This window comes from Phoca vitulina, unplaced genomic scaffold (assembly GCF_004348235.1).
Source record: "Phoca vitulina isolate PV1807 unplaced genomic scaffold, GSC_HSeal_1.0 scaffold2, whole genome shotgun sequence".
NCBI lineage: Eukaryota > Metazoa > Chordata > Mammalia > Carnivora > Phocidae > Phoca > Phoca vitulina.
This window is the reverse complement of record NW_022589705.1, coordinates 77930828-77954478: the sequence shown is the minus strand read 5'-3', so window position 1 is coordinate 77954478 and position 23651 is coordinate 77930828. Positions and strand designations below refer to the sequence as shown.

Below are 23651 nucleotides of genomic sequence, written 5' to 3'. Positions count from 1 at the left end.
CAAAGAAAGTTCTTATCAAATCACTTTCACTATCACTCTGCTTTTTATAAAAATTAGACATATGATCAGGAACCTGGGTACAGATTATTCTTGGTACCATTTGGTAAAAAATGTAAAAGAGAAACACCACTAACACTCAACTATTAAAGGAGCATAAGGGAAACACCACCATCCGTACTGGCAAAAAGAGTCGTGTAGACACTTGGTTGACTCCAAGTCTCTTATTTCCTTATCTGTAAAAGTAGTGAGAGTAATGGCTGATCTTGCAGATCTGTTGGGAATATGAGAATTAATGTCTGCAAGGCACAATACCTGGTACCCAGGAGACAATCAATAACCAAGAGCTAATTACTATCAAAATATTTGTTTGTGATCTAAAGAATCTAATGGACTTTAAAAGAGAAGGAGTGCTTCAATCCACATTGACAGAAGAGTCAAGGGAGGCTGCCCAGTTGAGTGTTTGCACCAAGACTTAGAAGATGCCTCACCAATGACCCAGAAGAGCTCTCACTCTAGGAATAAAGTAAACAGCGTGTACAGAGATACGGCAAATACTAACAGTTCAAGAACAACTAAAACATCAATGAAAGCATCATTTCCATAGGGTATTGTGAACCAGGTTTATGTATGGTTAGGAGTTGTGTAAAAGGTTGGGGGACAGGCGAAGGGACAAGGTGCCTGAAGAAAGAGGTAGTCCAGACTACTGGGCCCAGTTTTAATGAGAAGAGCAGCAGGTTTCCTTTTTGTCCACTGTCTAGAAATCTGTGTGGGACCCTGATGATTAATCAATGTTCTTAAGTCAGCTGCCAGTATTCATGTATTTTAATTTCATCAACAGCTATCAAGTCTGGATTTTATGGAAACAAATATGTACAATTTTACAAGTAACAGTTTAATATCGAATAAAATCAACAAAAACGACTGAAGATCGGTGTAAAACACTATTCTCAGAGTCTGCTTACTATCTACCTTTACAGTGCAAAAGCTGTTAAATTCAAATTTCTTTTCAAAGGTTACTGATTTACATACACAGCTTTTGAGATCTACCAATACTTAATATGCAAGTAGATGCTCAATGGGGAGATTTTAATTAATAATCATTCATCCTTCTATAGTTCACCATGCTCAGTAGAATTATCATCTACACAGTCTCCCCCAATCTAGAAAGTTCAGAAGCCATTCTAAACGCTTCTCTGTCAAAATGCCATATCTAACACCAAATCACCACCAAGTATGCCTACATGTGCTTGGCTTCAACCCAACACCCAAAGAGTTTTTCTTTAGCAAACATTTTGAAATAGAAAAGAACAAAATTTTTGTCAAATGTCAAAGGAACCTTCACAAAAAGGATGAAAAGGAATCAGAAGTAAGACGGAGTGCCTGGAACGTCACTGACTGTGCTCAAGGTTCCAGCAATTAGGTGTGGAACAGTTACCATGCCTAGAACGTAACAAATGTTCTGTTTTCTGAAAAAATGTCAAGGCCAAAAAGATCAAAAGCAAACTTTTTTTTAAAAAGGGCCTCTCATTTCAATGACTATGACAAAGGAGTTCACCAAGAAAATCATATTTTCCTAAAACAACTGAAACCAAAAACTGACAAAAACAACACTGGAACTAAAATATGGCTGCTTATTAAAAAGGAATGCCAGTAACCTTTTCTCAGTGGCATCTGTAATAGTGGATGACAGAAAACCCTGAAATGCAAAGGATTACAGTGCCCATTTTACAGCTAAGGATATAGCTTCTCTATATTCAGAGGTTCTCTATATTCTCTATATTCATGCAACACACCCCTAGGTGCAAAACCAGTCAGTAATAGAACAAAGACGAAATCTCCGGTTTTCTGTAACTCCAAACATCACCATATGGTCAGAAAATAACACAAGTTGTGAAATGACAGATTTGTGTTCAAATCTTAACAATTTAATATCTGTGTGACCCTGGGCACACAAATTCCATTTCCTCAATCTTATGAAGGCAAGTCATATAATTTATCAGAATTAGAAAATATAAAAGAAATTATAGGTAGAGCACTTAGCTTTAAACAAAAAGCTTTCGGGGCGCCTGGGTGGCTCAGACGGTTAAGCGTCTGCCTTCAGCTCAGGTCATCATGATCCCAGCGTCCTGGGATCGAGCCCCGCATCGGGCTCCCTGCTCAGCTGGAACCCTGCTTCTCCCTCTCCTACTCCCCCTGCTTGTGTTCCCTCTCTCTCTGTCAAATAAATAAAATTAAAAAAAAAAAAATCTTTATAACAAAAAGCTTTCAAGAAGAAGTATTTACTACTATTTTTCTTGTGCACTCTAGTAGAACTAATTTTAAAAACACAGCAATTACTTCTGTCTACCAAATCCATACTGGGCAGCCATTTAAACACAAAGATCATCACGCAACTAAATACTGACTATCCACAAAGAGTAAGCTTATTAAATATATTCACAAGGATCACCCATTATGTCAACAAATTATCTGCTAAATTCCCTTACATACCTGGGGGACAAGAGTTGTATCTACTGCAAAGAAAATCATGTATTAGCTTCCAAAAATTTATCTTACTATAAAATTACTGACCAAGGATAAATTGGCTAGAATTTCAAGACCTGTGTTTTTTCTATAATTTTGCAGAATCTAAAAAAATTAAACATACACTCTCTTAGTGGGACTAGTAAAAACCAAAGCGTTCTTGTTTGCATCACGTCACAAGTACATGGACGAGCATGGTGTCTTGCCTCTTTAATTTGACAATGTGTACCAAAGCCATTCATTTTATTTGCTTGAAAGACTCCACTTCTAGGAATTTATTCCATGGAAATAATCATACATTTATGTAAAGGCTATCAGTCATTTATAACATCAAAATGTTGCTAAATTAAATATCAAATAATAGTAAGCTGGTGAAAATAAAATATGGGATACTCTGACAGATTTAAAGATAGCCAGTAAATATTTCTAAAAAGCACTAAATAACATGGAAAACTATAAAAACTGTAGAAACTCAAAACCATTGGACAGCATAACCCCGATTTTATCAGAAACTGAAAAATAAAGCTAGAACGACAAATACCACCCATTAATTTTGTTTTATCCTGACATGAGGATTTTTTTCCTTTGAGTTTTCCAATTCACCATAATTTTCAGCAATAAACAGGTATTCTTCTAGTAAGAAGGAGAAAATGGCCTATTCAAAATAAAAGGGCATACTTAGTTTTGTAGTTCATTATTCTTTCCCAACTCATTAAAAAGCTCTAAATTAAAAGAGACGTAATAGGTTTAAAGATTTATATCCAGTTCAGCTGATGTTCTCAATAAGCAGTCTGGAGAACGAGCCTCCCCGTCCGTGGCAAGCTGCCTGCGGGAGAGGCAGAGGTGATCTGAGACCAGTGTTTGGAAAGCAGCGACGGCATCCCGTAGTTATGGCAGAAAAGTAGCTCTTACTAGCAGTATGAGTACTCGTTTGCCACTTGCTAACCATGTACCCTTAAGTGGATGATCCTCTACGTGCTTTGCCCCTACACAATCTCATGATCTTACCTAGGTATGCAGACCAAGAACCTGATCATAAAAGGCATTCGGTAAGCCCCGTTAAGTCTCAGCCTGAACTCAGGTAACACACACAGTGGGAACTCGCCGATCCACAGCATTTCTCTATCAGGAGCAGCATTACCTTTTAATGATACACGATTACTAAAATTCACACTTAGAGGGGGTAAATTCTGTTTACATTTACCTGCTGCTGGCCTTGCTGAGCCTGTGGGGTAGTCTGCTGATTCGCAGAATTAGTTGCTGCCGCGGCGGCAGCCGCTTGCTGCTGGAAAAGACTGGCAGGGTAGACTCCCCAGGGAGTGACTCCATAATACTGGTGAGGGACCACAGCCGGGCCTAAAAATAGCGAGAGAAAAGAAGACAAGTTTACACTAGTCAGAATCATCTCAGGGTTTCCGAAGGCTACATCGGACTCAGCAGATCCTACAGTAAAATAGTAAGGATATATTGATTCGTTCTAACTGATCATGAATTCTGTTTTTGAAAAATAGAACATATTTTTATATTTTTATGAAAGTCTTCTGAAGTCACTAATTTACTCCAGGCCTAGATGAAGAAGCTAGTGAAGGACAAAACACCAAAGATATCACAAAAGGGAGAATAACTGATTGAAGTTGGAAGGGATGGGTTTAAGAACAGAAGAACTGGCCTTGGCAGGAAGAAGGCAAAAGGCCTGTGCTTCCCCTGAGAAAGAAAGGACATGGGACAGACAGAAACACAGTTTGTTGTCTGAAGGGAAATAAATGGCAAGTCTGTGTGCATCAAGTGAAGGAAGAGAATAAAAGATTAAGCTGTGCCCTGCTCTCAATGGTAAGGATGGCACCTGAAATGACTGACAGGGACAGGGGCCCTGGTGCTTCATTAACTCCTGAAGCAGGAAAATCCATCAGTCTTCAACGACATAACCCAGACACTCCACCGAACCTCCACTGCTCAATTTCTAAGAGGCTTGGTTCTCCTATTTCTGTGTTGGAAGTCATTCAACACAACTACATTCAGACATTGATATATGAAATTTTGAATTTAAGTCAATGTTGAAAACAAACAAACAAAACCTTACAGACCTGCTGAGTGTCCTAAACAAAACCAAGCACTCTGCTTCAATCTCAATGATCTGTTCACCTTTGGCAACAGGCTCCCGCTACAGTGTCTGCCGTACGCAGTATGCAACACAGAGCTAACACAGCCATGCAGACCGCAGCCTGGGTGTGGCAGAAATCTACACCACAGAATTCTCTGAAGATGGCAGCAAGAAACACCAAGGCTTCATTTTGCCAACCAAGACAAGCTCCTCAGATCTGCTGAAACACATCCCCCAATCAAAAGTTTCTTGAAACACAGAGTTTAAAATATCTGCAACTTGACTGAATATAGATAGAGTTCCAAAGAGCTATTTCGAATGTGTCTATTCTGACATGGTAGCTAATCCTGCAGAAACATAGATTTCGGGGTGCCTGGGTGGCTCAGTCAGTTAAGCGTCTGCTTTCAGCTCAGGTCATGATCCCAGGGTCCTGGGATCGAGCCCTGCATCGGGCTCCTTGCTCAACAGGGAACCTGCTTCTCCCTCTGCCTGCCGCTACTCCCCCTGCTTGTGCTCTCTATCAAATAAATAAATAAAATCTTTAAAAAAAAAGAAACACAGATTTCATTAAGTCAAAATTAATTGGAACATATGTTTTGTTTCCCAGTTTTAAGCTTCTAAGATACAAGTAAGTCAAATTACATCACTGCCCAGTACTGCTCTGACATTTCTGATTTGGTATTTTCTGCCCCTGTGGGCCTATTAGCCAAGATCAAGCAGCTCTGTTTATAAGATTACCCACTGTGAAATACTACATCTGGATGTAAAATAAACATGCTGCTTAGAGAACCTAGGTTATAGTAGGAGCTATTTTTTTTATAATAAGCAAAGGGGTAAAAATCTTTTAACTCCTCAGAACCTGAAGGGCCTAAGAACCATACCTCCAAGTTAGAGAGTAGGGAGCCCCCAAACCCACCTGACTAGTGTTTACAAAGTAGGGTGGTCTTGGGCATTTACAGAAGAGAATGGAAGAGACAACAACACAATGGAGACTTAACCTATGCCCTAGTTTCCTCACCTGCGAATGGGTATGATAAGGGTGAGGATGTTGCCACATCGATGGGGAAAGGCTGGATTGTAACCTGCAATGACAATCTCAAGGCTCTGCCACATGTCAACAATAAAACCCTCAGCTGCACAGACTGCTGTTACCATAAATATTTATATAATCCTCTTCAATTTTCTCAACTAGCATTTCTACTACTTTCCCTGCTCACATGGCCTCTGACTGCAGTTAGGAAAATACCCCCCGGGATGCATGATCAATGGAGCTTGGCTCATCAGGATGCCTGCTCCAATTCCTTTGTGATGCACACCCCACAAGCATATGCAATTTCATAGTTTGGGTGGTTAACATTTCTGGTTCTGTGTGAAAGCCCTGAAGTCTTTTTCAGTCTGGCTCAGCTGATGGGTAGGTACAAAAAGCAACACTCTCGTCACCAAACTATGATTTCAGTGAGGACAAGTGTGTTGTCCCTAAGATAGTTGTTTTAAATAACATATAGTAAGTCAGCAGAGAAAAGAAAGAGAAAAGATAATTCAAGATAGTGTGGGCATTGTACACTATAGTGAAGTGCATGCATGGACTCTGAGATAGACCTGGTTCAAACCCCAACTCTGTAGTATTTAAGTAGTGTGACCTCGAAAAAAGACAGCTGAGTTCCAAATTCCTAATCTGTAAAATCAACATCCAGAGCACCTAGATGACTCTGTCGGTTAAGCATCCAACTCTTAGTTTCAGCTCAGGTTGTGATCTCAGGGTCATGGGATCGAGCCCCGCATCGGACTCCATGCTCAGCGTGAAGTCTGCTTGAGATTCCCCCCCTCCGCCCGCCGCTACCCCCGCTCACACACGTGCACTCTCGCTCTCGCTCTCTCTCTGAAATTAAATAAATAAAATCTTAAAAAAAATAAATCATCCAACAACTCATGAAAGAAAAGCACTCAGCACAATGCTTGGCAAATAGTTAATAAGGGCTGAATCAATATTAAAGATGGTTAGCAAAGATCATTCTGCCAGGAAGAGCTTTCTATCTCCCTCAAAGGCAAGGGGGACAGAGGAACTATACTACATACACTCCCATCACAACGCATGCCAAAATGTGAATAATGCTAAAGAAAATAGTAAGAAATTCTATACTGCATCTGAGTTCACAATGGCAAATCGCATGCTATATAACAGTAAGTAAAATCTTACAATAATAATATTTAATTATGATTAACATGACTTGGAGGGATCTGTTCCCAGAGAATTTTTACTTTGGAAGACACTGACTTTGTCCTAACGTTGAATTCAATCTACCAGACATGTGTGAGTCCATTATGGCGCCAGCAACTGTGCTCCAGAGTCAAGTAACAGAAAGGCCTGCTTTTGAAAGAGCTCAATCTCAAGGGGAAACAAACCACTCATGTATACATCCACAAGCAAATAAATACAAAGTAAAAGTAAGTAACAGAGAAAGAACAGGGGAGTCAGCAAAGGAAGGGTTTCTAGGTGGTGACAATGCCAGCTAAGGAGATCCCCAGGAGAAGAATGGGAAGAGTTTACTACGGAGGACTGAAGAGGCCTCAGCAGGTGTGGTGCCCGCAGCAAGCTCAAACCAGTTTAGCACTGCTAGAATGTATGGTGTGAGCCAGTGACAGCCAATCTGGAGGGGGAGAAAGTGGTATGCATGCAGAGACATCTATATACAAGTCATAGAGAGATCAGAGTGGGTCCCAATCCTCACTAATCCTCAGTATGCCATGGCAGCTCCTTAAAAATAGCGATCCAAGGAACAGCACACCACCACCCAATTAGGATGGAATAATCAGCCATGTCTGATCTATGGTTTGGGTGGATAAGACAGAAATTGGTGACGGGCTTCTTCACCGAGAAAACACCAAATGGCAGATGACACTGGTGCTGCGGGTTTATTAAAGATAATACAGCATGAGGAGGGAAAAAAAAGAGAGAAAGAAAAGAAACTGGTGATGGTTTAAAGCAGAAAGGTGAAAAGGTAAGATCCATGTTTAAAACAGTTTTCGAGAACACTGGAGGGGAGGGGTAAGGAAATTAGGAATACATAAGTGAGAACAGGTGCCAAAGCCTAGGTAAAGAGTATAAGGACCTGCACTGTGGCAGACTACAGGTAGTAGGAAGACCTAGGAAAGGGGATAAATTCCCCAACTATCTACAAGCAACTTGGTGGTTTCGTGGATCACAAATACCCATACAGGAGGCAGCTCATGAATTTGCCTTTGGATATGTTCGAGTCTGAGGTTACAGCTAAGGAGAGCTATCCAAACAGGGAGAGGACACTGGAAACCAGGAGAAAAATCTCCACCGGAGACCTGGATTCAGGACAGAGTACAAAGAATGCATGCCAGCCCCCACGACTTTTTAACAGGGGATAAAGTCCCGCATGCAGAAGAACACCTCACCTAGTGTCGCCGCTGCAGCCAGTCCAGCTGTGTAGGGGTCCGTCCCCGGGGGAGCAGCGCTGATGATGTATGGATTGGGGACAAACGCAGCGGGCGCTAAACCTGCTGAAAACACACCTGTCAGTAAAAACAAACCCAACTAGAACTGCAGCCCTACCAAATACCTACACAATTTGGCTACTCACTGCAGGTGAGGAAAAAAAGAAAAAAGACAAGACAGGATAGGTTGAGAGGAAAGAGGACTTTTAAAAAGATAAAATAATCCCTATACTAAAGATCAGGGTAACATTTATCTGTTGTCTTTCTTTTTGTCGTTTTGTTTTGTTTTGTTTTGTTTTTTGTTTATCTTTGCTAACAATTTAAACCGTGAGGCAGTTTTAAATTCAGCACAATTTCTCAAGGACTATTAAAATTATGGCAGGCTAAAATAAAGCAACTTAAAAGACTTTGTAATGGGATGGAAGGAAGAATTTATCTCCATTTAAAACAATTTTCCAAACAGTTTTTCTCAAAGAAAATGTATAGGTATTTATAAACACTAGCATCTTCAATTATAAATTAAACCAGACCTAGGCAAAAGCCATTATGCCTAGCCTTAATACATTTAGGTTGGAAGCACATCTTTTCTTCCACAGTATACCACAATCTATGATTAGCGATCTCCTTTCTATTGACCCGTATCATTTTGACACATCAAAAAAAAAAAAAAAAAAAATTCTACACGTACTTGTTTACACACACAGCACTTTGTTTCAAAGAGACCTTAAAAAGGTCCGGGGGGGGAAGGTCTAGGCAGTAAGACAAAATATGTACACCAAAATATTAACACGTGCTATAGGAAAAGGGCAAAGCTACTTTAAAAACCAGTAATTAAATGAGAATACTTTTTCAGATCCTCAATATATGCGGCCTGGAGAATGGATTTACACATACTACCTGCTACTTAGTAAGATGAGAAGTTGATACATTCACAGTCGAGGCAACCCTAACAAGAGCAAAACTATTCTTATGCCATCAATTTCATCCAACCTTACCAACAGAGTTGATGCTAGTCCCTACCGTAGTTACTTTAAATCCTACAACAGCGGAGGCAGACCAATACCGGGACACTAAGAAATCTTATGAACTGAAGTCTAGAAGGTTGCCAAAAATGAAGAATGTGGCAAAAGACAGCAGGACAAGAGGAAGAGGCCATCTACTCTGAGGGATCTGCCTGGACTTGATTATAACCACTCTGCGCTACCGGGTTTCGCGGCAGCTGGCGCGCTCAGCTCGGGGCATGCGCCGCACACTCACGCACTTACCGATGTGGGGCTGATGAGCCGCTGCCAGGGCGTACTGCTGCTGCTGGGCAGCTGTCAGCTGCTGGACAGCAAGGGCGCTAGGCCTTTGGAACAGCTGAAGTAGGAAAAAGACGTGATGAGGTTAGAGAAACTGTCTCGTGAAATAATTTTAAAACCTCTCTGAACAGAAATTTCTACAAACCCTTGTTCAGGAATGACATTTTTCAACAAAAATGTTCTCCTGCTCTACTCCATTCCCATTTTGATGGCACCGTGAAACTTCACAGTAGGGTTTTCCCTCTCCTTCTTTACCTCAAGTTGGTGCACCCGGTCCCCACGTGCTGCCCACTACCCTCCCAGGTTAGCCTGATGTCCCCTGAACCACAAGCAATCATACAAATGCTCTAACAGCCGTCAACAGGTCTGAGGGTCCTGCCTGATCCAAAGCACACTCAAAATTAAATCTACTACAAAATGAGCCACATCACATTAGCCCTAATGCTGTTACCTCTCTTCGGCTCTTTCGAGAACCCCACAAACACTTTGGAAAGGAAAATGAAAAGTTCATTTCGTTCTCTGGCTGCCTCTTCCAGGGAAATGATACTGGATACCTTCCTCAACTAGTGGCTTATCATAATGAATAAATTAGACAGCTGCCAACTTTTGGGAGCCCTCCAGTTTCCTAGGATACCTATTCTTTATGTGTAGGAACTCAAACAACAGAAATACAGCTGCTACTAAAAAAAACCTGGATTTTGAGCTCAGACCTAGCACACTTCTGAATTCACAAGACCAGGATAGGAATGCAAAGGTCCTGACACTAAGAATATGCTAAAATTCTATCTTAATACAAGGTCAATCATTCACTCATTCATCCTACAAATATTATGAAACCAGTAATACCTGCTAGGCACTGTGCAAGGGACTAGGGATGCAACACTGCATAAGATGGGGACACACTTTAGCATGAATAGTACTGGTGCAAAGAAAGGGGGTCCTCGATTGCCTTGACATGCCACCTTCCAGGGAGTCATACTGAAAACGTCTTCATTTGCTAAGGTCAGACAGAGAGCTTACTGAAGGCACCTCCCTAGAAAGTACCCTCAACCTCCCTACCTGCTCTTTCTACAGTTTTCAATAGCTCAGCTGCCATCACTGGAGGATCTTAAATGGATCTTAAATAACAGATTTCCTCATAAAGAGACCTGACTGTTTTAGACATTAAGACATAATGTCATCCCACCAATTCAGCTTAATTATCGTCAGAGCTGGACTTGTAATGCGATCTTAGGTGGTGGAGAGACTTTATACAAGTAGGCAGATTTTAAATAAAAAGAAAAAAAGGTGAATATTTCAAATATACTAACCAACGTCACCTGTTACCTCTCTTTGTAAATATTCATCTTTCTAAAAACCAGAGTAAAATTAGCCTTTGCCTTTACAGTATGAAAGGAAATCAAAGTAACCCTGTACAGATTTCAAAAATACTTTTAGAGTTTTATTTTCAAAGGTTATAGAAAAAAGAAACTTCATTATGATGCTGGTAAAAAGACAAGTACTCCTTTATGGGCAATGATTAAATATCAAGTCTTCAAAAGCAGTACTGGGATTTATAGACAAACCTATCAAAACAACTTTTTGGGGGCGCCTGGGTGGCTCAGATGGTTCAGCGTCTGCCTTCAGCTCAGGTCACGATCCCGGGGTCCTGGGATCGAGCCCCGCATCGGGCTCCTGGCTCGGCGAGGAGCCTGCTTCTCCCTCTCCCTCTGCCTCTCTCCCTGCTCATGCTTTCTCTCTCTCTCTCTGTATCTCTGTGTCTCAAATGAATAAATAAAATCTTTAAAAACAAAAAACAAAAAAAAACACCAACTTTTTGCTCCAGGAAGGGAGCCAATCAGTACTATTGGGTAACTGTGATCTTGTGATTTTTCCAAGTTGTTTTTCACGTGTCTGTCTTACCTAAAGGACAGTGTCCCACAGTATTCCTACCAACAGGAAGCAGCTCACCCAAGAGGGGCAGCCAGGAGGGAGAAAACATTACCGTAAAATAGTGGAAAGTTCTAAGTTTTTTCCAACGTTGTAAAAATACCTCATAGTTTCACTAGGTATCTACTGTGTCTTCAATGGGTCTCTGGAATTTTCCTAGCCTCAAACCTTTTGAAATATTTAACATCTCAGACACTGCTCATGCTAGCCTCTTCCCTCTACACTTCTTTGCCCTGCTACAAACAAAATAATTCATTCAACATTTTTTGAGCACCTATTAGCGAGGCGCTATGACATGGAACCAGGGAAATAAAGACGGTGTGTTCAGAATAGAACTCTTGAAGTGATCTTATTAACCAAAAACAGTACTCACTGTCATGCCATCCGACTTATCCCCACTTCACAGGTTTTTAACATGGCGTATAACTCCTTAAATATACGTGTACTACAGCCATATATATCCAGTGTGTGTTAATACCAACCATCCTGCACAACATTAGTTTGTGGTTCTTAGCACCACTTCACCACACTTTGAGAAGTAGAAACTATTACTTTTAACTAAAAACATACAGGTCCTACAAGAGCTCCCACATATTCTGTGTTTGAGAGTTGACTGATATCGCAGTGATTATGGTGAATAGAGAAGGAGCTGTTTTCTTGAGTGCATTTTGCAGTAAACAATTAACAAAAGTAAATTATCATCTACAGCAAGCAGATTTGATTATAGCATAGATTACAGCAATTCTGGCACATTCTCTTTATGTAAATGGTCCAATATTAACTGGAAATACAGGGTATTCAAAACAAAATTGGGTAATTGGCAAGTAATGGATTCCAAAGGATCCTGAAAAACTCATACAAATGCCATCTGCTGGGCAAAGCACTGAGCTCTGTTAACATTTTCATCATTTTCGAAAGCAAGCCAAAGGTAACTGAGAAACAATACTGTGAGATTTGGAGAGAACACTGGTTTTAAGGGTGGTATAATGATAAATGTGCCACTACTGATTACAATGTACTTGGGTTGAATTCTTAAGTTGTTCAAGAGACTGAATGCAAGGGAAAATATATCAACTATTTCAAGTTCATCGAGGTTCCTAATAAGAAACACTGAAGGTATAATCTGGGAACTACACAAGCAAGCTGATTTGACTCCCTTCTCTGTCACTACATGACTTTACAAAAGATAGCCTGCAGGGTTTTTATTCCAGAAAGGGGCAGTCAAAAACCCCCAGTATAGTGCTAAGTGATAAAGACAGCTACTAGTGTTACTACGTTATCAATAATACCTGTTGGCATAAAAACAGTTGCTGAATTTTCAGAATGTGGAGTAATACCTAAATATGGAGCTGATGTATGTGAAAGACTATCCCCCTCCCCCACCAAAATAAAATGTCCCACCAGCCATGGCTTCTGACCAATTTTTAAAGCTATATACACAGTGGACAGGGGATAAGAGCACAGACTCTGGGGCCAGAAAGCCTGGATTCATATCTTAGCTCCAACACAGACTACGTGACATGGGGCAAAGATAACCTCTCTGTGACTCACTCTCCTCCTCTCTCGACTAGGGACAATTAAGACATGTCTAACACATAAGGTTGCTGGAAGTATTAAAATTAACACACGTAAAACACATGCTAGGAACAGTCCTTCATGTGTGTTCTTTCTGATGAATGGGGGGAGTACCCCCATACAGACACGGCCCTTTTGTGAGTCACCTCTTACAACTCCTCCCCCAACAAGGCAGCTCAGGATGAGGAAAGCAGAGGGCAAAACTCCTTGCAGTGAATGTTAATGTTAAAAATCCCAATGAGTTCATGAGCACCAACTGCTGTCAACAGGGCACAAAGGTAATAGGGAAGGAAGAAAAACCTTTTTTGTTTTGTTGTGGAGGAATATGCTTGACCATATACTCCATGAAGAGAAAACCACAAATGGAACTGAATTTGCAGGTGAGACATCCCCACATTATCAAAAGGCTTTGTGTTTCTAGTACTAGGTCCCCAGGACAGAGCCCAGAGCTAGACACCAGAACACAGACGTTCCCACAGCTTGGAGTATATGACCTTCAATAACTTTCTTAGCTTCATGAGGTCTTAATTTTCTTATCTGTAAAAATGTAGTACCTGCCCTATCCCATGGGGATGTTGTAAGGGTTCACAGAGAAAAGATCTTCAAAACACTTAAGGTATTATTACATCTATGGTGGGACTATAATCTTTAAAAAAAAAAAAAGTTGATCATGGCAACCAGTCTTTAGTACATGAAATATGTGAAAGTCTGCTACTGTCTGAAGCTTCCAGATCAAAGCTCATTTTCAACCAGGTTATTTGAACAACGACCATGTCCTTCTAACCAAGTAATTAAGTACTTTTGAGGAAAATCATAAAATTTCACCGAAGTCAAAGAACAATAAAGGTAAGCTTCAACTGACCCAACCGCTAGCTAAAGTCAGCATTTTAACAGTGCCTATACATGACACTGATAAAATAATCTTCCTCTCACTTGTCAATTGAAAGGAAAGCCAAGAATATTAAAGACCTATATTAAAACTGCACAAACTTGGCTTCAGAAGAATGACATCTAATCACTACCACACTTTTAAAAGCATTGTGTGCCACTTCCTCTCCTATCTGTCTAGAGCTGTGAGGGAATGAATCTGTACTTCCATTATGATTTTTGGAGTACTGTTTCTTTGCTAAAATTCATGCTTAACAAGTGAGAGTTTTAGTACATCAGTATGCAATTTTGTACAACATGCTACATTAGGCTATTTTTAGATTAACTGAATTCTAAATAAACAGCATCAACAATTAACCTGATTAATCTATAAAGATGGAATCCTGGCTTTGATTTCTGCTACATATAATTGTAATATAATGAAATCTAGCAGTAACTTTATAAAATATATTTAGGGGAAATATAAATAATTGTATGGCTCTTCATTAAAATAAAGAAGATCACTCATGTACCATAAAACAAAATGGTTCACATTATTATGAACTGTGCACTGTTTCTAATGCTCACTGTTCACTGTCCAGAATTAAGAAGACAATGGAGGGAAAGTGAGGGAAAGAAGGAGAATACTCCAGAGATATCAATGAACATTTCAAAGCGCCCTAGATTACGGGTACTTAAACCCCAGATCTTCATACTTGGGATAGTAAAATTATCCTTATTTTCATGAAATTTAGCATGCCTTCAATTATGATTGTAGACAATAAACCACATTAACCTTAGCTATACACTTGTGACTTAATCACCAAGAGAAGTCACATATGGGGCGCCTGGGTGGCTTGGTTAAGCATCCAACTCTTGATTTCGGTTCAGGTTGTGATCTCAGAGTTGTGAGACCAGCCCTGCGTCTGGCTGCAGCGCTGGATGTGGAGCCCGCTTAAGATTCTCTCTCCCTCTTCCTCTGCTCCTCCCAGCCCCTCTCAAAAAGTCAGATACATTTTCATGTTCCTTTACAACTATTAGACATCCCAAAGTCATGTTTATCCTCATCATGATCACTAGGTACGCCTACTTCTGCTGCATGCATTGTTTGATAAAGCAGATACATATTCAATTTGTTAAATATTTCTGTAACTATTTCTGTATAACTGCTTCTTTTGTAAACTACTTATACTATACATCATTCACAAAATTCAGCCCATAGATCTCATCAAACTGCTAAGGGTTCATGGCACAAAAAAAGGAATCCTTGCTTTAAATAAATCTTAGGTTAAATTTATGATAAACAAGTAACTTAACTATCCAAAACCCAAAGTATCCCTAAGTACCATTATGTTTGTGATGAACTAAATGAAAATTACCTTTCCTGTATTTGCAGGCTGCTCTATACTATGTATCTCAATAGAAGTTGATACTAACAGTTTTATGAAACCAAATCAAAATCCTGATAAAAAGGAAATAGGACACAAGAAGGAATTATTTATTTTGTCAACTTCCAAACCAGATCCCATCATGAAATCACAAATAAAGCTACCTCATTAACTATAGCAAGTAACTCAAAACTTAAAAAAAGAGAGCGAGAGAGAAGGATAGCCTTTGATGCTCATTTAAGAAAGCCAATATAAAAAAGCAGAAATGTATAGAAAAACACGCACTACACTAGATCTGTGGTTTAATTCTCACAATCATTAATCATGTCTGGGACTCAAGCCTGGCTCTCAAGCCTCTGGGACCTAGACTCAACAGCCCAACGCAGCAAGCTGCATTTCACTCTAAGTGTGCCTTCTACTGTTGTCAGTCGATGACCACACCATGCTCATTTCTATCTCCACAACTCTATTCTCTTAACTGCAGCAATATACACTGCATCTGTCTTTCAAGGAAGGTCTATACAACCTTGGTCTCCATCAAGCCCTCCCCTGGCCTGACAGCATTCCTGACCAACCAATTCAGCACTTGGTTCCTCAACTGTCCCATTCAATTCCACGTCTGACGGCCTTACTATGAGCACCAGCTCTGTTCACTACCGGTAGAACCAGCTCTCTGGAAGGACACAATCATCAATAATTAACTGATTAATATGGGTAAGTAATGTCTACAGTTGCTACTGAACAAACAGCACAAAAAAACCAAACCATGGTAATTAAGTCATTCCTTCTGTCTTGTCACTGTCAATCAGGTAGCATGACAAAGTTGCTAAGACCCACAACCCTGCCTGTGCGACCTCAGAGGTCGCCGTTTCCCAACCTCACCCCCCACCTAGGATGACTACTACGTTATCTACCGAATGTGCACCTGTTAAGTTCTCATAGTAAGCCTTTAAGTTTTACTATTTCCTCTAGTGGAATTTTCACTCTTTTCCTGGTATAAACAAGTCTTACAGGGCGCCTGGGTGGCTGTCGTTAAGCGTCTGCCTTCGGCTCAGGTCATGATCCCAGGGTCCTGGGATCGAGCCCCGCATCGGGCTCCCTGCTCAGCGGGAAGCCTGCTTCTCCCTCTCCCACTCCCCTGCTTGTGTTCCCTCTCTCGCTGTGTCCTCTCTGTCAAATAAATAAATAAAATCTTTAAAAAAAAAAAAAAACAAGTCTTACAAGGCACAGCTCAAGATCTACCTCTTCCAAAAATCCTTCCTTCCCCAGAATAGAGTATGCTCTCCCTTGTCTAAGGTTCTAGGACATGGGCATGTCCTAGACTTGTCTTCAAGCATGTCCTTGCACTACCGAAATGACCAAATGAGTCACAATACCTAAACCGCGAGCTATGGGAGGGGGGAACCATAGTTCATTCATGAAATATATGCCAAGCTACAGGTGAGAACAAAAAATGCAAACACAAAGTTATAATCCACAGTCCACAAATCTGTGATCTCCCTGAAATTACCAACAAAATTGGATTTTGAACGAATTACATACTTTTTTTTGATCAGATGGCAACAGAGGGCTGTGACCCTAAAAAGGAGGTAATTTCCTGGATATTGTGCAGGTCTAGTTACAAACATGAGCACAAGCTTAGTGGGCTAGATCTAAAGGACTTGCATAGTAGAATACAAGCTAGGCCTCAAAGAATGGCCTCCAGACCTCTTAGAAGGCTAGTTCCAAATTTCAGTTTGGGGAAGTGTATTTAGTAATGGGGGATATTCTGAGATACTATAATAGGAATATGGAAAAAGCTTCCTGAAAACTTGGTCTGAAGACACAGAAGAACAAGACCCAGGGCTTACCCTCAAGGAGCTTACAATCTAGCAAGGACTCTTAAACAAGAAATTATACACAAGGCAGAAGATGGTGACTCCTTCTCTTAAGGGAAGTACAAAGCACTAGAGTTCAAAGGAGACAGATAATGCAACTCATGGAGATCAAGAAAGCTTAACAAGCATTGGATCTTCAAGAATGACAATCAATTAAAATAATAGAAAGGGAAAGGGGAATAAAACAATGTAGAGCAAAAGAGTAAGGAATATTGGAGGGATAAAAAGTAAGATCAAACACCAATTTCCAGTAGAAAAAGGATCCTACCATCTTAACAGCTACTCCCACCTCTATGCAGGAGCCATTGGGAGGTTAAGGGTCTTGAAAATACTTAGGAGTCTTGGCCCAATAGTTCCCGGGCATGCTATCAGGGAGCCCACTACATGACCATGTAAAACAATCTACTCAGAAAAGCAAGAATTATAGGCCCACGGGATAAAACAACAATGATAACATCACGTGATTGTGGTCTACCTATGTAACAATGCCCCTATGTTAACCACAACCAAGACATTCATGGGAAGCCAAAAACCAACAATAGTTTAACTTTCAAAATAATAACACTCAGCTTCAAAAATTACTGAAGTGGGATACGTGGTGAAGGCATCCCAGGCTTCATAAATCTGAGTGGGTGTTGTCTTTGATGTAATCATGTTAACTGCTTGTGAGTTTGCCAAAGGACACATCTGTTCAAGTTCTAATAATTATCCAGCCTCCCAAAACATTGGTAAAATTAGTTTGAAACGAGAGATCAATACATCAAAAAAAAATCCCAACTCTGATTATGAAGTAAAGAACAATTCAATGAAAGAGCATCAGATTTTTCTTCACAAAAGGTTGAAGACAAACACTTCTTAAATAACAAGCAAAGGGTTAGACTCGATTAGATGAGGAATGGGAAGCTAAGCACCAAAAATGGCCAGAGTTCTAGGGGCTGCTATGGAAGTTCAGACCACAGAAGACAAAGTAAAAGAAAGAATTCAGATAAAACTTCTTGATATAACCAGGTTAAGAATCCTGATTAGAAGTAGCCTACACTCCCTGAGTGTAAACAGAGATGTCACTTGAGCATGTGACTCTTGATCTCAGCTCAGGTCTTGATCTCAGGGTTGTGAGTTCAAGTCCCGCACTGGGCTCCACAATGAGTGTGGAGCCTACTTAAAAAAAAAAAAAAAGAAGAAGAAGAAGAAAAAGTAGCCTACACTCACGAACCTCAATTTAGACAGAGAATTACCACCACACTCCTATCCTAAGCTGAGCAAGCTGAAGTCTACTTGGTAACAGTGTCCCCTACATTTGCTGATGTGGCACAAAGTTGAAGTCTAATCTATCTTCAGCACCTGAGGTAATTTCTGGCTTCACTCAAAACTGCTGTTTTGAGGATTCACTTTGAAAGGGGGCAAAACAGTGAAAAAAGAGAAAAAGCACAAAAATCACCCTTTCAGAGAGATGGCACATCTATTGGGAACCACAGGGAGAGTAGCGGACACTTAAAATTTACTCTCTCTAGAAAAAGAGTTTGTTAATTAAACCTAATAGATCCACCTGATATGACCAGAGCACACATATCACATCATCCCTTAAAGGGATTTCCTTTTGTAAACTTTATTAATGTTATTATTACTGCTATTAATTCTTATTAATATTAAATGGTTAGCTTTATACATCAAAATTCATTTAAAATCAGCTATTTATAACAACAAAGGGATAGACCATAAGCCAATTTCCCCCATAGATGTAGAATTCCTAACTATCAAAATGAGATTTTAACCTTTCAAGCCTAGAGATAAGTTTATATTTATGTTCCAGTCCAAAACTAATGAATATCAGAAATTCATGGCCCATCAAAGTGCTTTCAGCCACAAGAGAGAGCTTGTGGTACCTGACAAGATGGGGAAGCTACTTCCCCCCTTTTATAATTCAGACAGCTGGTTTTTTACTTTAAAAAAATTAAACAGAAGGATCAGTAAACCCCAGAGTTAATCATGCCATGCCTTTAAAACCAGAAGGCACATATATAATGTCTTCCAAGGATTCATGAAGAAAAGAAAGAGCCACATAATTTCACTGTAGATTTTTACAGGAGTGATTCGTGTTTTTCCCCTAATTGTATTTTAACTCTTCAGAAAGGTAGCAGGTATGTTTGTTATCTATAGTTACTCACTTAATTAAAAGACATGACTAACAAGACGACCTCACACTGGACTCCTGCCAGCAGTAGGTAACAGAGTTTACTATTTTAAAAACAAAACCAACCAACAGCATCACAATCTTATTAATCTTCAGAGAGATCAATTTAGCATCCAAGAAGACTGTGTCACAAGCGGTGACACGACCTCACCCACTCCCCAGGCCCTGGGGTGACAGAGGAGCCAAAAGAAGCACATGTCGAGCAGAGTGATCTCTTGCCCATAATCTCAGCATGGGAATCCGCCTCTGGAGGGGAAGATACAGAGGCTTTGTATGCCCACATCACTGTCGGGTTAAGAAGGGCTGGCTACAGCCTAAAATAATGCCACCCTCCTCCCATCCCCCCGATTCTTAGTCACTTGAATCATGTGCTGGCTGGAGGAGAGTAAAGAGAGTGACAGAGAGACACACACAGTACCTGTTGTTGAGAATTGTAGTCAAAAAGTCCCACAGTTGCTGCTGCTGAGTCCACAGGTACCTGCGTGCCTGAATAATCAAACTGAAGAGGCTCCATGCCCACATGTTCCATGGGGTCCAAGGGGACACTCTGGGACTCCATGTTGGAGAAATCCTCCACAGGCTTGGCACCATTGGTGCTGGTCAGCTGGGCTAAGCCCTCAGAACCATTCTGGTTTGGACCCAGAAGATCCACTTCATTAGCAGAGTTCTGGCAATTACCAGGGGTACGGCTAAACAGAGAAAGTAAAGGGCATTAAACCTTATTTTGAGCGGGGAGGGACACTACAGCAACCCAAGTTTAAGGACGATGTCCTTGAACATAGTTTATCATCAACAGTACTTAAAACTATTTCTACAAAACAACCAGAGGCACTTTACGGGGCTTACATGTTATAGCCTATAAAACAACTCTTCTATTGCTTGCCTTCCCACCACAACCCACCCTGTAAATTCACATTAACTAGTATTAATTTACAATTCCTTTAACCAAAGGGCCCAGATTTGAGGAACAATGAACGAACTGGAAAACACTGCCTGTGGCAACCATGAAAACAAGATTCCCAAAATGCAGGTGGTAAATTACGCCGCCCCCGCCCCCCCCCCCGCCCCCCGCCCCAAGTAACACCTACTCTTTAAGCAGAGAGCCAATGGAAAAAGTAGTTTCTAGGGGGAAATTCCATATATGAGAATGATTCTATTTTTAAAAAAAATTTTTTATAGGTGAAAAAAATTTTAAGTATTATCTTGGTACTACTGGTCAGTGCTAAACCTGTCTCCCTTTTCCCCTTCTAAGAAACCAGAAGCAAACCATTACAAAACAGTACAAAATAAATTCATTATCTAGGATATGCCCCTGCTGAGGAGACAGCTCTAAGAATTAAAAGTAGTGTGAGAGTATCATTTATCATCCAAACTAGGATATTCCTAAGAGCAAAAAAGAGGCACTATGAATAAATATCCTAGGACACGGCAGAAACGAGTACTGTCTCGGGTGACCGGGGATATAGGATCACCCTATGTAAAAGGACTGCAGGACAGTATAATTCCAAATCAGACTAATATAGAACACTGTTACATTCTAGTAAGGGGAGCATAGCCTGTGGCTACATTCCGTGCCCTTCAGCCCTTTAAGCTGGTACAAGTTAAAGCTACTGCCATATTCCCTCTCACACACCTGCCCTACCATCTCCACCCAGCCAGAAGTCAACTACTACCAGACCCTACTACAGGCTGCCTGAGGTTCAGGATGGAAAGGCTATCTACTTCATCTGAAAGACCTTAGGTAAGTGGTTATTACTCTGTGCCTCAAATTTCCTCCAAAGACTGTAATTCTTTATACTCACAAGATTAACATAGTAAATTAGGAATACTAAACAACTGAATGTTGTTCTGCATACAATGATCCAAAATGAATTTTAATTTTGGCTTTGGTAGGTATCAGGATCAGAAATAGATGTGTGTGTGTTTAGACACACATATATTAGCTTTAGACTAACATTAAAATTATTCAAAATTAAATTCTCTATCTGTATATCACTGACCAAGGATTTTTACCTTTTTAGAATTATATACCATCACTAAAGGTTACCTACATAAATGAGGAATATTGCCAAGTGTAGAAGACAAATATGCAACATCATCTGAATAGTGTGTATATTAAATTATAGGGTAAAACCTGCAAATCAGTCATGACCAGAGATGGAATGAGAGGCATCCATGGAAGGGAGACGACTAAGAACAAGTCATATAAGCTGCATCTCTGGTTCTTCAAACTGAGGAAAATGATACTGACCCACCTACCTCCCAGGGAGTTTAGGAGTCTCAAATAAAATAATGCGTAAGTTCTCAACTGTTTCTCTCCACACCAACATGCCAGAGAGAGGGGACACGCTTCCATTAGTGACCATGGTTACTCCCAAGCTAGTGATTTGGGAGAAATTTAGGGAAAATCCCAAGGCACCCATCCCAGGTGACTTTGATATTTGAGAACCACTGAAATGATATTTATAGAATCATTCTGCAAATAATAGAGCCCTTTGCAAATGCAAAAGTCTATTGTTTTGGGAAAGCACCAGGCATTGACGGCTCTTAGAAGTTCTACCTTACCAGTAAACTTACAGTCTTTGTGGTATGGCCTGCACTGGACCCAATTCTTAAAAAGGACAGGTAAGGAAGGAAAAAAAACCTAAAATCCAAATAAAACTAAATCAAAACAAAAACCCATAGCCCCCATTCAAAAGTCAGAAGTGTAAAACATACAAACCTAAAATCTTTGACGTCTGTGTCAATCCCATTCTGCACTGGCAAACCATTGGTCTTGTCCATCACATCACCCTCCTCCTTCAAATCTCCTAGCTTATCTCCATCAAACGCACCCTTGTTCTTCTTGTCACCTTTGTCGTTTTCATCACTGTCTGCATCCCTTGGGCCCTGTTTAAAAAATAGCTTCAGCTTCACTAATCATCATCAACTAACAATAGCGGGCAACCACTGTGGACACGAGACTACACTAGATGCTAATTAAAACAGGGTAGTGTCCATGCCCTTTCAAGACATTACAATCTAATTAACAGACAACACAGAGGCAGGAACACTGCAGAAAGTCTTGCCAAATGGGGGAGACAGACATACAATTATGTTACAGAGTTTAGGACAGTCTTACCATACCCAAATGTCCCACCATCCCATTTTTTCCTTTCTACCCGAAGCCCAGCCACAACTTTACATCTCTTGGTCCCACTTCTCTACTTCCAAATCTAACACTATTCAATAGCACAACTCCTAGTAAGCTCCAGGTATGGCAGCTAACAGTATAGCTGGAAAGTGGTAAGCTTACAAAAAGAATTCCCTACTTCGCCATTGCCTGTGTAAACTCTCTTACTTCTGAGTACTGAGCTAAGTGTGGTCTGACATCATTCCAATTCAATTACCCTCCACTTTACCTTGGGACACATGCCCTGCCAATTTGTACCACCTACCATCACCCCAGCTCCGCTCTCCGTCTCAAGGCTTACTGCATCAATAATTCACCGATCATCCTTCACTTTAATTTTGTTCTAATCCTTCAGAACATGTTAAATCTGTGAAATTCTTTCAAGAGTACTCTAAGTGCTTATCTGTTGTTTTTCACTCTGAGCCTGCCCCATGCCAGATTATTTTGAGACTACAGGGAAGCCCCTTCAGCTGGATCGCTGATGCAGCGGACTTCATCTCTGAAAGACTAGACCTAAAGAATTATTTTGGTGCCAAGCACACCGATGCTTTCTCTTCTAAGGAAATGAAGTCTGTCCCCTCTTAGCAACATCCTAAATTAAGAACCCGACATATAAAGCAAATGTGCCTTGATTTCCAAAAGGAAAAGAAGATTTGGTAGAGTGACTTGACACGGGTCAGAGATCTTGGCAGAATCCTACCAAATGGTAAGTAACCTTTGCTTTTATAAAACTGGAGAGGGGCAACCTTGCTTGTCTTCCCCACTGACTTCTGGACCAAATTAAAGCTCCCGGCAAAAGGCAAGAACCAGAGAGAAAAAGATGAGAGCTACTTCACAACATTTCCAGTCACCACAACCAAATTTCACTGGGGCAGGAGAGGATCAGTAATGGATGCTGGAGCAGCAGACACTGGGTTGTGAATAGGCAGGCCCGGGAATGGGCAGTTCCTGGAGATCTCTGGCCCAAAAAGAGTAACTCATGAATCTTGACATTCTTAGAGCTTTCACCTGCCAGTTCAGAGCCCATTTTACTTTCAAAATCATTCTCTGTTCAAGACACAGAAAAAGACTTCATGGCTAATGTGAACCAAGGACCACGTACAAGAAGGAACAAAGAAAGGATACACAACTTCATTTCATGCGGCATCAAGAGGGTAAACTACAGTTTTGGCAGCCACTGAGATGTGACTTTCACAGTAGAATCTTCAAAGTGTAAGACTGTTACTGGTTCAAGAGGAGTGAATGACAGCCAATTAAGCACCACA

At 40.5% G+C, this 23651-nt stretch overlaps 1 protein-coding gene across 12 annotated transcripts in view; it reads right to left on the bottom strand.

Moving 5' to 3' along the window:
* PUM1 (pumilio RNA binding family member 1) overlaps positions 1–23651 on the bottom strand; it is a 137648-nt gene that overhangs the window by 37264 nt on the left and 76733 nt on the right. For 7 of the 12 annotated variants that reach the window (XM_032389426.1, XM_032389482.1, XM_032389463.1 and 4 more), the window contains 5 exons: positions 21937–22103; positions 19633–19903; positions 9352–9445; positions 8048–8164; positions 3728–3879 (listed from right to left, as the gene is read on the bottom strand). In XM_032389426.1, the coding sequence (XP_032245317.1) occupies positions 3728–3879; positions 8048–8164; positions 9352–9445; positions 19633–19903; positions 21937–22103 (801 nt within the window). The remainder of the gene's footprint in view (positions 1–3727; positions 3880–8047; positions 8165–9351; positions 9446–19632; positions 19904–21936; positions 22104–23651) is intronic. The other 5 variants (XM_032389444.1, XM_032389454.1, XM_032389502.1 and 2 more) reach the window with 2 other exon arrangements.